Source organism: Maylandia zebra, linkage group LG11 (genome assembly GCF_041146795.1).
Source record: "Maylandia zebra isolate NMK-2024a linkage group LG11, Mzebra_GT3a, whole genome shotgun sequence".
Lineage (NCBI taxonomy): Eukaryota > Metazoa > Chordata > Actinopteri > Cichliformes > Cichlidae > Maylandia > Maylandia zebra.
The window spans coordinates 37,370,809-37,383,715 of record NC_135177.1 but is presented as its reverse complement, the minus strand read 5'-3'; the positions used below and the strand labels follow the sequence as shown (position 1 = coordinate 37,383,715).

The 12,907-nt window shown below is 45.2% G+C and overlaps 1 protein-coding gene across 1 annotated transcript; it reads left to right on the top strand.

The window, feature by feature from the left end:
- Positions 1 to 4,528: 4,528 nt before the first annotated feature.
- On the top strand, positions 4,529 to 11,639 carry LOC112429771 (uncharacterized). Its single transcript, XM_076890339.1, has 5 exons — positions 4,529 to 4,760; positions 5,055 to 5,109; positions 5,218 to 5,289; positions 8,115 to 9,257; positions 10,737 to 11,639. The coding sequence occupies exons 3-5, from the start codon at positions 5,244 to 5,246 to the stop codon at positions 11,153 to 11,155; spliced, it is 1,608 nt and encodes a 535-aa protein (XP_076746454.1). The 5' UTR covers positions 4,529 to 4,760; positions 5,055 to 5,109; positions 5,218 to 5,243; the 3' UTR covers positions 11,156 to 11,639.
- The last annotated feature ends 1,268 nt before the right edge of the window (positions 11,640 to 12,907 follow it).

Here is a 12,907-nt window from a genome sequence, read left to right as displayed (position 1 = left end):
ACTACGGTCTGGAGTGTGGGGCCTCCCTGCTGCTGCGGAGTCGGGGTGGTCTGCCTCTCCCCACCGCAGGGAAAAGGGTAACACCACCTGGGTCTGGGTGCAGTTCCCCCCTCCAGGGGCAAGGGTACCTAGACCCGGGGCTTAGAGTACGCTTGGGGAGTGTGATCGTGTGTACAGCGTCTCTTTATGTCTGTCTCCACGTTGGTTGAGTGTGGAGTAAGTGCATATGAGAGCATGAGGGTGGGAATGGATGTTTGTATATGTGTGTGCCTGTATGTCTGTGTCTATATGTCAGGTTGGGTATCAGACGCCACCTCTCTGGGGACATCTCAGGCCCTCCAAGGTTTGGAGGCCTATCTCCACCCACCACCACTCCCCCTGCCAGTGGTGGACTCCCTCAGACATCGGTGCGTTGGTGGTTCTTTGTGTCTGGGGGTGGGCGTCCAGGTACACACCGGCTCTCTCCTGGTGGCCGCTTATCGGGGCCTGGAGCCTGGGGCTCGCTCGGGCCACTTCGGAGGTGGGGTGCCCCCAGCCCCTCGGCCTGGGGCTCGGTCACTCAGGCACAGCTGGCTGCCTGCGGAGCTCACGGGCGCGTCACTGCAACTCCCCCTGGCTTCTGCTCCGCGGCTGCTGAGCGAGCTTACCGACTGTCAGTGTGAGCTGTTCTCCGTCTGACACTAATGTGAGCTCTGCTTAGAGTTTCATATCGAATGAGATGATGAGAGTTATTCGTCTGAGTTCTCTGTGTGACTGTTTGAGGATTCAACTTTATTGTCATTACACATGTATGACTACAGGAAAACAAAATACAGTTTGCAAGAGCAGTAAGTTCAGTAGGAGCAGATTATATACAGATACGGTTAGGATAACAGCTGGGAGCAGTTATGACAGATTATGTAGAAATGAGTATACAGATGTTTATATTGCTATATAGATGAGCAGATATACTGATGTGCTACATGTATACAGATGTGTCGATGTGTGGTAAAGTGAGTTATCACACATCGATGTATAATGTAATGATGTATAATCACAGCTCGAACACACCTGAGATTTTTTTAACAACAATGACTTTGAAGTCTTTGGTGATGCAGCTGTTAGACAGTCGTTAGATAAGAGCTCTCACAGTTACACAACAGGCAGGGCAATAAGGAGGATTACAGTGTGTGTGTGTGTGTGTGTGTGTGTGTGTGTGTGTGTGTAAGAGAGAGAGAGAAACAGGAACCCAGCAGGCAGTAATGAGGACATTAATTGTTGAATCTTAATGAGGGGAAACTGCACCCCCATGTGGACAAATTGTGAACTACAAGTGACGATCCCATTATGTAATACTTTGTTGTTGTTTTTAGCTTAAATTTAATTGTGAAAAAGCCTTTGTGTCACACCAAGATCAAGAAATATTAAACAAAATACGCAAGACAAAACTAGAATTAAATGAAATTATTAATAAAAAGACTAAATTCTTAGTACAAAGACTTCGCCTGCAAAATTATGAACACGGTAACAAATCAGGACAATTTCTTGCTAACCAGTTAAAAATCAATAAAGAAAAAACAACTATATGTGCTGTTAAAGATTTATCTGGGAACACAATATATGATCTTAAAAAAATAAACAACATTTTTAGGGATTTCTATGAAACTTTATATACACCACAAATAAACCCGTCTAAAAACGAAATTGATCAATTTCTCGACAACATAACTCTTCCAAAGTTATTAGACACCCAAGCAGTGGCACTGGATTCGCCACTGACGCCAGGTGAACTCCAGGAAGCCTGATAAGTATGCCCAATAATAAGGCTCCAGGTCCAGATTTTTACAAAGAATTCTGGACAACCCTGTATTTCCTTCAAGCTATCGTCCAATAGCCCTTATTAATGTAGACCTTAAAATAATCTGCAAAGCTCTCTCAAAATGTTTTTGAGAGAGCTTTGCAGTTGCATCTTTCTTGGCCTTAAGACAACAATTCTGATGGCTAAAGATCCAAACGGGACACACACACAAAAATAATTTTAATTGTGATACCAAATCCAGATGAAAGTGTTTTTACATGATGTTTAAAAAAATGAGGAAGCTGATCTCTGTTTTCTGAATTTACTCTTTCCTGTTTTAATTCCAGTCAAACTAATTTAAACAGCACAGACGGGACGCGCTGTCCTTTAAACAGGTTACAGGGATCATTTAAATGGACGCTGACTGTAAAACACGGCTCAGAGCGAGCTCAGCCTCATTTGACTTTCAAACTGACTGCAGATGAGATCAGGAAGCAGAGCCTGTAGCAGCAACACTGCTCACAGCCACACCACTGTTACACACAGCTGCAAGTGTTGGATAACAAAGAGCTGCATGGAAAACACGTGCAGAGAAACAGGTTTAAATAGGTTAGCTGTGAGCGTCTGTTAGAGGAAAGAAAGGCACAGACACATTTGTGAGAACAGATAACAGGACAAAATAATACATTTTCTGGATTTTTCTATTCTCATCAGAAAATGTTAAAAAAAGTCACTGATTTTAAAATATGTCCCAGTTCCTCCCAAAGACCTTTGTTTCCCTAAAATAACCTCGTCCATTAATTACTGTTTGACTCGATTATCCCCGCGGGGGGGAGCAAGTCCACAGAAGCGCCTGATGAAGGTGGAGAGGAAGAGCGTTTGGCAGGAGGTGGCCTGCACTCTGATAGCTGAAGCGCTGCGTGTAGAAGCAGAGTTGCTAAAAGAAAGAGCTGAGCACCTTTATTGTTATTTTTAATGGACTCATCACTGTCATCTGGCTGTGTTCCGACTGTCTGTAAACATGCAGTCGTGCAACCTGTTACCAAGAAAAGCAGCCTTGATCGTAACACTCTAGCAAATTACAGGCCGATTTCTAAACTCCCTTCATGTCAAAAGTCTTAGAGAAACTAGTGCTTCAGCAACTACAGACCCGCTTAGAGAGAAACGGTATAAGTGATAAACTCCAGTCTGGATTTAGACCGCGTCACAGCACCGAAACTGCCCTACTAAGAGTTTTCAATGACCTTCTCATCGCCGACTCTGGGCGCTCTGCGGTCTCAGTTCTATTGGATTTGACTTCAGCCTTTGACACGGTTGACCATGAAATCCTTTTGGCAAGGTTGGAACAAGTAGTAGGCCTTAAAGGAAATCTCTCATGGTTTAAATCATATTTCTCTGAGAGGTCGTTCTCTGTCATGATGGGAAAATATTCCTCTTCTTCTGCCCCTCTTTGCTGTGGTGTGCCCCAGGGCTCGGTGCTGGGTCCTGTGTTGTTTTCTCTGTACATGCTGCCCTTGGGCTCCATTTTTGAAAAACATAATGTCTCTTTTCACTGCTGTGCTGATGATATTCAAATCTACCTCCACCTGACTGGGGATGTTTCATCTTCACTACATCCTCTGTTTGATTGTCTGAGCGATGTCAAAGACTGGTTATCACGTAACTTTCTTACTTTAAATGAAAAGAAGACAGAAATTATCGTTTTTGATAGAAAAATGCCTCTGAGACAACTGACCGGCACACTGGGGCCTGTTGCTAACCACCTCACTGATGCTGTTAGGAATCTTGGAGTTTTCATGGATAGCTCCTTCAAACTAGATAAACAGGTTTCTACTGTGGTAAAAACCAGCTTTCACCAACTACGCCTAATTTCTAAGGCTAAACCTTACATACCTCACAAAGATCTGGAGAAACTCATTCATGCTTTCATCACTTCAAGACTGGATTATTGTAATTCGCTCTACTCGGGCCTCCAGTCTTCTCTTCTTCAGCGATTGCAGCTGGTCCAAAATGCCGCAGCACGTCTCTTGACCGGCACTAGAAAGTACGACTCCATCACTCCTGTTCTGGCCAACTTACACTGGCTTCCTATTAAATACCGAATTGATTTTAAAATTTTATTGTTTGCTTATAAAATCCTAAACAATATGGCACCTGACTACTGATCTCTGTCTGTAGCCCTCAGAGAGCATTGAGATCATCGGGCCAGCTGCTCTTAGTGCAACCTGGTCTCGGCTGAAGACCAGGGGAGACCGTGCCGTTGCTGCACCCAGCTTATGCAATACTCTTCCTCTTCATGTTCGTGCATCAGATTCCATTCAGTCTTTTAAATCACGCCTAAAAACGTATTTGTTTAACCTGCCATTCAGGGCTAATTAGGGTAATTTACATCTGGCTCTGCATTTAGATTATGTAATTATTTTATATTTTATCTATTTTATTTATATCTGTAATTTATATTTTATATTGTGATTTTTTTTTATCTGTATCAGGATTTTACTGGAAAGCACTTTGGTGTACTGCGGTCTTTAAAATGTGCTATATGAATACATTTTGATTGATTGATTATTGTCATCAGCTGATCAGAGGAAAGCACGTGTTTAATGTGCACGCCGACTGAAGCCGAGGTCAGTTCGTGGTTGGACGTTTCTGACCACAGGAAATATCATCCAGGTTTAACAGCTGACGGCTTCTCTCCTGTCTGTCCGAACGACCACACCAAGTACAAGATGAGACATTTCAGATGTGACGACAGGATCAAAGATGAATCGAAGCTCTGACAGATCGATTTGGTGCTTTTAGCTGCAGGAGCTCGCACAGTCGCGAGGCCCCAGCCACACCTGCACTGATGTGCATGGCATGCAAATGTCTTCCAAATCACTGCGAGTTTGACTCACAAATGATCGTTTCCATACCTGAAGGACAGGAAAGAAGGTGACTGTGGAAAACTCCCCACAGTCAGCCGCTGACCGCAGACCGGCAGGTAAGACTCGGGTTTCTCCTCAAAGGCACAAATTCTGATTTTGACCCGTTTGCAGCTCGATCGATCACAGAGCCGTTTGTTGTTTCACGCTTCTTCAGATTTGATTGAACATTAGCTCGGCCCGGTTTTCTTTTTCATACATTTGTATTTTGATAAAATGTTTTTGTACTTTTAAAATATTTGACTTTATTGCATGTGATCTATTTTCTGATTTATTATTTAAGCATTAAACGTGTTTGAGTTTGTGTTTGCAGTTTTTCAGTGTTTCCTGATATTTTTCATTTGTGTCGACAGAAGCTTCATATCAAACGCACACAAAGCCACTTCTGTAATTTGATGATAAACTGAGGTAAATGTGACGTCATATCTCAGATGATTTTGAACTCAAAGTTAAGCAGCAGCAGGACATTAACCTCATGTGATCCTTTGTTTCTTTACGTGTCTTTGTACGTCGCAGGGAGACGTTGGTGTTTTTCCTCCATCATGTATCCTTTGGTCCTCCTGCTGCTGCTGGGAGCGAGGAGCTCAGGTAAACGCGACGATCAGCACACCTGGGCTTCTTTCCGGTCACCTGCAGTTTGGGGTCATAGATGCTACATGTGAAATATTACAGACTGTATGAAGAGTATCACTCCTCCCACCTGCTCACTGCAAAAGAGCTTTAGGATCCAAATTATAAGTCAACAGTGCAATAGACTCAATACTTGAAATGTGCAATTCACTTGTATTTTTATTTTTTATTCCTATTTATTCTATTTATCCCCTTTGTATATTTTATTTATATTTGTCTCTGTATTTATATGTGTGTGTGTGTGTGTGTGTGTGTGTGTGTGTGTGTATGTGTATGTATGTATGTATACACACACACACACACGGAACGCCATAACCAAGTGTACAGGAACATCTGTGCCGAGTATAACCTGGAAGTCCCGAGGTCAAAATGGGAGATGCCCCCAAGGGTGGTGGAGAATGACCGAGCTAAGATCCTGTGGGACTTCCAGATACAGACGGACAAAATGGTGGTGGCTAACCAACCGGACATAGTGGTGGTAGACAAACAGAAGCAGACGGCCGTAGTGATCGATGTAGCGGTTCCGAATGACAGCAATATCAGGAAGAAGGAACACGAGAAGCTGGAGAAATACCAAGGGCTCAGAGAAGAGCTCGAGAGGATGTGGAGGGTGAAGGTAACGGTGGTCCCCGTGGTAATCGGAGCACTAGGTGCGGTGACTCCCAAGCTAGGCGAGTGGCTCCAGCAGATCCCGGGAATAACATCGGAGATCTCTGTCCAGAAGAGCGCAGTCCTGGGAACAGCTAAGATACTGCGCAGGACCCTCAAGCTCCCAGGCCTCTGGTAGAGGACCCGAGCTTGAAGGATAAACCGCCCGCAGGGGCGTGCTGGGTGTTTTTATATATATATATATATATATATAAGTCGAATTTCCCAGAGGAACCCACCCGAGGGATTAATAAAGTTCTATCTTATAATAAGAATTCAAAACTCAAACCGAACATTCATTACTGACATTTAATCTTGACATTGTCATTAACCCATCTTTACTAACAAACTGCAGCTTGTTGGAACCCATCATTTTATTCTCCAGTATAATCTGCATGCTTACAGTTTGATCTGAAACACTGATAATCCAACTGTGAACCTGCAGTTCCCCTTCTGTCCACCAGAGGCTTCAGCGTAGATGCCACTGTTAACATGAGCATCAGAAATAAACACGTTTACAGCCCGATGTGAAACATAAGCTCCTTTTCCATTAGTACAGGGGTGGGCAATCCCAGGCCCCGAGGGCCGGGGTCCTGCAGGTTTTAGATCTCACCTTGGGTCAACACACCTGAATCACATGATTAGTTCACTACCAGCCTCTGGAGAACTGAAGACATGTTGAGGAGCTAATTTAGCCGTTTAAATCAGCTGTGTTGGTTCATGGACACATCTAAAACCTGCAGGGACACCGGCCCTCGGGGCCTGGAGTTGCCCACCCCTGCATTAGTACCTCCTCGGATCCACTCGCCCCGGTTTCCAGGGTTTCCCATTAGGTCATAGTACCCGGTACTATTTCAGCACCTGCTTAGCCGGGGCTCCAAGCCATCCAAACACGCACTAAAATGTGACATCGTCAGACTGCACGCCACCGATTGGCTGGTCGGTAGCATCTCGTTCACCAAAATCAAAACCGCCATTTATGAAACTCGGGAACGAAGGAAATGGCTAACAAACAACGAGTGTGAGGAAAGCCACAGACCGAGCGGCGGGCTCACGTTCGCTTCGACCTCCACCTTTGCTGTAGTGTTTGTGTCACATAATAATGACGTCGCAGACATGTTTCTATGACGACAAGCATGTACACACGGTCGTGGTGGGTTGCAAAGGAAAAGCAGTCAACCCGGGCAGATAAAGGGGAAAAGGGCTGCAGATGCTGCGTCTTCATAACAACAGAGGGGGGGCTTTTCTATTCCTGCTCAGCTGATCGAGTGTACCTGAGTTTCTGTGCTCGGCTTAAACGTGTCGCTCGAGCTTCAACACGGCTTAAAAGCAGGGTGTCAGTGTAACGTCATCCCTGTTAGCCTTCAGCTTTTCTGCTCTTTGGTCTTTATGAAAATAAACAGAAGCTCCACCCACCTGCTCTCAAACCAGCCAATGAAGTGAAGGGCTCTGTTTCAGGGGCATGGACACTTCCTCTGAGGCGGCGATGGGTGTGTTCAGTCTGTAGTCTGCTTGTTGCTATAGAAATGATCACCTGACTGAAGTTTTCAAGCTTAGCTGCTGTTCAATATGATAATCAGCTGTGGTTTAAAAACAAAAATGGTGATGGCCAAAAGGTGTCAAAGGCCGGCCACGGCCATCTTTAATATACAGTCTGCAATCTGTGATCTTTTGTCCGTGTTTTTACATGTTCTTGATGCCATTTACATTTACCCACTCGATCACCTGCACAGTTTATTCTGTGAGTCAGTGAGACCTGCTGTGATGCATGGACACAAACGTCGTAGCACGATGACAAAGACACGGGCTCGATGTTCATGAGCGGGAAGGACAGGATCAGAAACGAGTCAGAGGGACGAGGTGGTTTGAGGGTGGAGGATAAAGATGGAGCTGCAGGCAGGAGGAAAGAGGTGATGCAGAGGGTTGGTGTGACAGAGGAGGATGCTGGGATAGATCAAGCCAAATTTAAATCAGGCAGGGTTTTTGATTTTCAGAATATTTCTGCTGAATCATCCAGAATTCTCTTTTTATTTGGAATAATTTTCACCAGAATTCCTGAAAATGTGGTAGAAAGGAAGGACAAAGACGGTTCTGTTTCTTCCTCATTAAACAGCTGCTGTGTTTTCTTTCACCAGAGTCCACGGGCCCTGTGCCTTACGACACCGTTGGCCAAAACTTTACCGTTGTGTTTCCGGAGAACATCGCCAGCTACTACCCCAGCCCGCCCACAAACATGGTCATAATCACTGCTTTGAAAAACGAGACAACAGTCCGAGTTCAAGAGTACAGCAATTCTAAGCAACAGGTCCTGGACGCTGGAGTTGTTTGGAAATTCATCGCGAATGCAAGTCTGGAACTCGGGAAGCGAAACATCTCCAACAAAACTCTGACCATTGACAGCAACAAAGATATCACCGTTCAAGCCATCAGCCGTAAAGAAGACAGTCTGCAGACTGCTGTCGTCATACCTACAGACAAACTCGGCACAACGTACCTCATCCCACCAATACCCACAAACAATTATCAGGACTTAGTTGTGCAGACGGTGACGGAGCGAGGCCCGTTCAGAATCATCATCGTCAACGGTGTTCAGCAGCAAAACAACGTGAACGTCGGAGGATTAAAGACGCAAGAAGTTTCCCTCCAGTCAGGCCAGGTTGCTCAGATCTGGTTGAATGAGAGTGCAGGGTTTAAAAACGTGACAGCTGAAAAGCCAGTGGCCGTCCTCTTTGGCCACCCCTGCGCCGTCCAGCGCTACTGCAGCTGCGGGCTGCTGTACACCATTCTGCCGCCAGCCCCAGGCAGGACGCTGAAGTACTTAGTTCCTCCATTTCTGGCCCAGGATGCCGCGGGAGAGACGATGGTACTTTTGGCACAGAACGATTCCACCAGCGTCACGCCCTACGCCTCAAGCTCACCGACGTATGATGTAGCCGGCACAGCCATCCTCTACCGGCCGGGATTACTTCTCCCTCTGATCCCAACAGCAAACTTTGCCTGCTGCTTTGTGGTCACAGCATTATCCACGATCTCCAAGAACTACGCCGTGATCGTGGTCAGCAGTAACGTCACCGACGGGGTTCGTGTTGGAAATAACCACATATCAAGTGCAGACTGGACGAAACTGGAGGGGACTAATTACAGCTCGATACAAGTTCCTCTGAGTTTGGGTAAAACTGTCATCTGGCACACTTCCTCCAAAATGGCCGTCTACTTTAGCGGGAACAATGGAAGCACTTTGTTTGGGAACCAGGCACCTGTCGTCAGTTCAAGCCCAGGTGAGGAACTGCTGCTGATTTCCACAGTTAGTGATAATATCCACTGTGTGCAGGACACGTCATATGTACCCGTGCATCTAAAAAAACAAAGATCATGAAAAAAGTTTGGTTTGTAATTTAATGCAGACTTTTTATTGTGATGCTTACGTCATTAAAATCAGACGAGATCAGTCGCAGGACTCTCAGTACAGAAACGTCCAGCCTCTGAAGCGTGCTCACCTGAGCGCTCAGCTTGTCCTGCTGAGGTCTCACTGAAGCACAGCTGCTTACAGGCCTTCAGCTTGGATTGGTGTGTCAGATGTTTGGCCTCTCCCACTGATTTGGGGTGTCAGGTCAGGTGAGCTGTGGGCGGGTGCTAAGTCCTTAAAGTTCGTCAGCAGATGGCACACGGCCCCGAATCATCACCGACCGCAGACTCAAGCATCTAAGTGTCTGCTCGTCAAGAGTCCGGGAGCCTGATGCTGCCTTTCATTTCCAAGAGAACTTGGACAGAGCAACAGTCCCGTTCTTTCCCTCTTTAGTCCAGATAAGATGTCTCTGATGCTGTCGTGGGTTCAGGAGTGCTTTGATAGTAGGAGCGTGAGGTGGCTCCTGATGCTTGGACACCAGCCTCGGTGCACTCCACAGGAAGATCTCCCACGTTTTGTAGAGCTGCAGGCGTCATTCCCGTTTACCTTCCATTAATATGCTGCACTGTCAGTACAGCCAGCCTGACTCCACCCTCCCCGTGGAGCCTGTCGGCGATCTTCGTCTGGACAGGAGTGTTCCTCACGGTTGTGAGGCCTGAACTAGAAGGATAAATGGTGAAAATGGCCTGCATTTGTAAAGCGCTTTACTAGTCCCTAAGGACCCCAAAGCACTTTACACAATCATCCACACACTGGTGATGGCAGCTACATTGTAGCCACAGCCGCCCTGGGGCGCACTGACAGAGGCGAGGCTGCCAGACACTGGCGCCACCGGGCCCTCTGACCACCACCAGTAGGCAACGGGTGAAGTGTCTTGCTCAAGGACACAACGACCGAGACTGTCCGAGCCGGGCTCGAACCGGCAACCTTCCAAACTGCCAACTCTTGAGCCACGATCGCCGCTGCAGCTCACACATGTGAGCCATGATCAGCAAAATAAAGCAGAAATAAATAAAGAATCCAGAAATGTTTACCTTTGAAGCTAAACTTTGATTTATATAAGTGGGAAAAATGGGACTCAAGAATGGAAACACAAACGTCAGACGCACAGAGCAGTGATGGAGCTGCGATAACAACAACAACTGAAATACAAACTAGAACAGATTTAAAGAAAGAACCCGATGAGAGCAAACAGGAGCCCAGGGAAAAAGCAAGCGTCGACTCTTTAGCTGCTTCCTTCCAATAAATGTGAACGACTGCACCCTAAACTTTACGCCTCGGACGTTTGCTTTAATGTTTAGTCTTGTGAAACCTCTGATTTCAGCCTTTTCTTCTTCTTCTTCCCGAACAGATTTCAGGGGCTGCGCCGTGACCCCCGAGGTTCTAGACTTGGAAGAACAACCCAGCGACTGGCGTGAATCTTTTAAAGCCTGCGCTGATCGCAAACTAGAGCTGCTCTGCCTGTCAAGCGCCGACCTCCAGAAACAGATCTATGGCAAACTTTACCAGAACAGGTCTTTAACTAACAACACTGTACAAGAGGTGTGGATCGGCATGCGGCGCAGCTCGCTGAACGGGGAGTGGTTCTGGGTGAACGGGGACAGCGTCAACAGCACCACCTGGGGTGACGGCGAGCCCGGTGGGGTGGAGGAAGGCCAGTGCACCATCATGAGTCTGGGAAACGGCACGGGCTTTGAGTGGAGCGACGACGACTGCTGCATGGATGCTCATTATATCTGCTACAAGGAGCCGGAGCTCTTCCCCATATAGGACAGGAGCTCTGCAGCTCTGCACTGTCATTAGTTTCACTACACATCCTGTTCACGTATAAGCATGCTGTAGCTGCCAGTCACATTTTATGGCTCTGTAGAAGAAAAACATGTACTCTAGTTTAGTCTGAGGGTCTCACGCTCTGCTTGGTGAGACACCTGAACAGCAACCAGCAGCATCTTAGTCCTGAAAACCGAAGCAAATGTGTAACTAAGCATTTAAGAAAGTTTCACTTTGCAGAGGATGTTCCTGCTGATCTGACTGGGAAATGTTACGATCGTTGGGAACCAGTATGCAGCATCACTGGTTTCCTGTTTGATTGTAATCTGAGGAGAGTGAGCTGTTATTTGTCACTATTTAAAGTGTTTGAGCTTCGTGTGTTTGTAATAATCGGCTCTGCAGAAGCTTCAGCAGAGTGATGCTAACTCGTATTTACTGTTTGCTCTTAGATTACGGTTTCTGGGATAAACGATCAGCTGCTGATAGAATAGTTTTCTATAATAACTGAAGATGTAAATTCAAGTGTGATTTTATTCTTTAAGGAGTCCTAAACCGAGCTGAATGTAAGTTTACAGGTAACCTCGTCATCCTGATGCTTTATATTATTTACCGGTTTGAAGTCAGCAGAGTTTGCATGTTGAACTGTTGAATCTGCAGTCTGATTGGTCAGAATCATCTATGCACCAGTTTTATTGTAAAAATGATTATTCCAGTCAATCATGGACTCAGTGACACATCAATAAATCTGTTTTGCTGTGACAAACTGGACGCTGGTGTCTTTTATTTGTTCCCAGTACAGAAACGTCCAAAACGATTCACATCTTTACACCTTTAAACTCTAAATGTTCTTTATTGTCAGGCTAACAATTTAAAGACTTCAGTAACTTTACTGTTAAATGGATTTAATGTCCAACAACAACATTAATGAGCAAATTTCAACAAATATTAAGTTTGCAGATGATGTGCATCTTTATTCATCAGTTGTTTCAGACTTTATTTCCTCAAGTTTCCTGTAAAAACCTGAAATCATTTGGTAATTAAAGGCAAGACAAGTTTATTTGTATAGCACAATTCAACAACAAGGTGATTCAAAGTGCTTTACAGAGACATTAGAAACAAGAACAAATAAAAAGCATGATTTAAAATTGATTAAAACAAGCAAATAAACTAACTAATTAACAAACAAACAAACAAACAACAGTATATAAAATCAAAACAGATAAAATCAGAGATAAAATCAGTAGTTAAAATGTAAGTTTTGAAATTTAAGCTTAAAGTGTGGATTTGGTGCTTTATTCAAATGCAGCTGAGAACAGGTGAGTCTTCAACCTGGATTTAAATAAACTGAGTGTTTCAGCTGATCTGAGGCTTTCTGGGAGTTTGTTCCAGATATAAGGAGCATAAAAGCTGAATGCAGCTTCTCCGTGTCTGGTTCTGACTCTGGGAACTGATAAAAGACCGGATCCAGATGACCTGAGGGATCTGGAAGGTTCATACTGGGTCAGGAGGTCATTGATGTATTTTGGTCCTAAACCATTCAGAGCTTTATAGGCCAGCATCAGAACTTTAAAGTCTATCCTCTGACGGACAGGCAGCCAGTGTAAGGACCTCAGAGCTGGACTGATGTGCTCCACTTTTTTGGTCTTAGTGAGGACTCGAGCAGCAGAGTTCTGAATGAGCTGTAGTTGTCTGACTGATTTTTTAGGTAGACCTGTAAAGATGCTGTTACAGTAATCAAGCCTACTAAAGATG

Excerpts from the sequence above, each read along its gene's own strand:
- LOC112429771 (XM_076890339.1), top strand. The coding sequence starts at position 5,244 with ATGTATCCTTTGGTCCTCCTGCTGCTGCTGGGAGCGAGGAGCTCAG. Across the intron at positions 5,290-8,114 it reads GCTGGGAGCGAGGAGCTCAG|AGTCCACGGGCCCTGTGCCT; the intron begins GTAAACGCGACG and ends TTCTTTCACCAG. Across the intron at positions 9,258-10,736 it reads TGTCGTCAGTTCAAGCCCAG|ATTTCAGGGGCTGCGCCGTG; the intron begins GTGAGGAACTGC and ends CTTCCCGAACAG.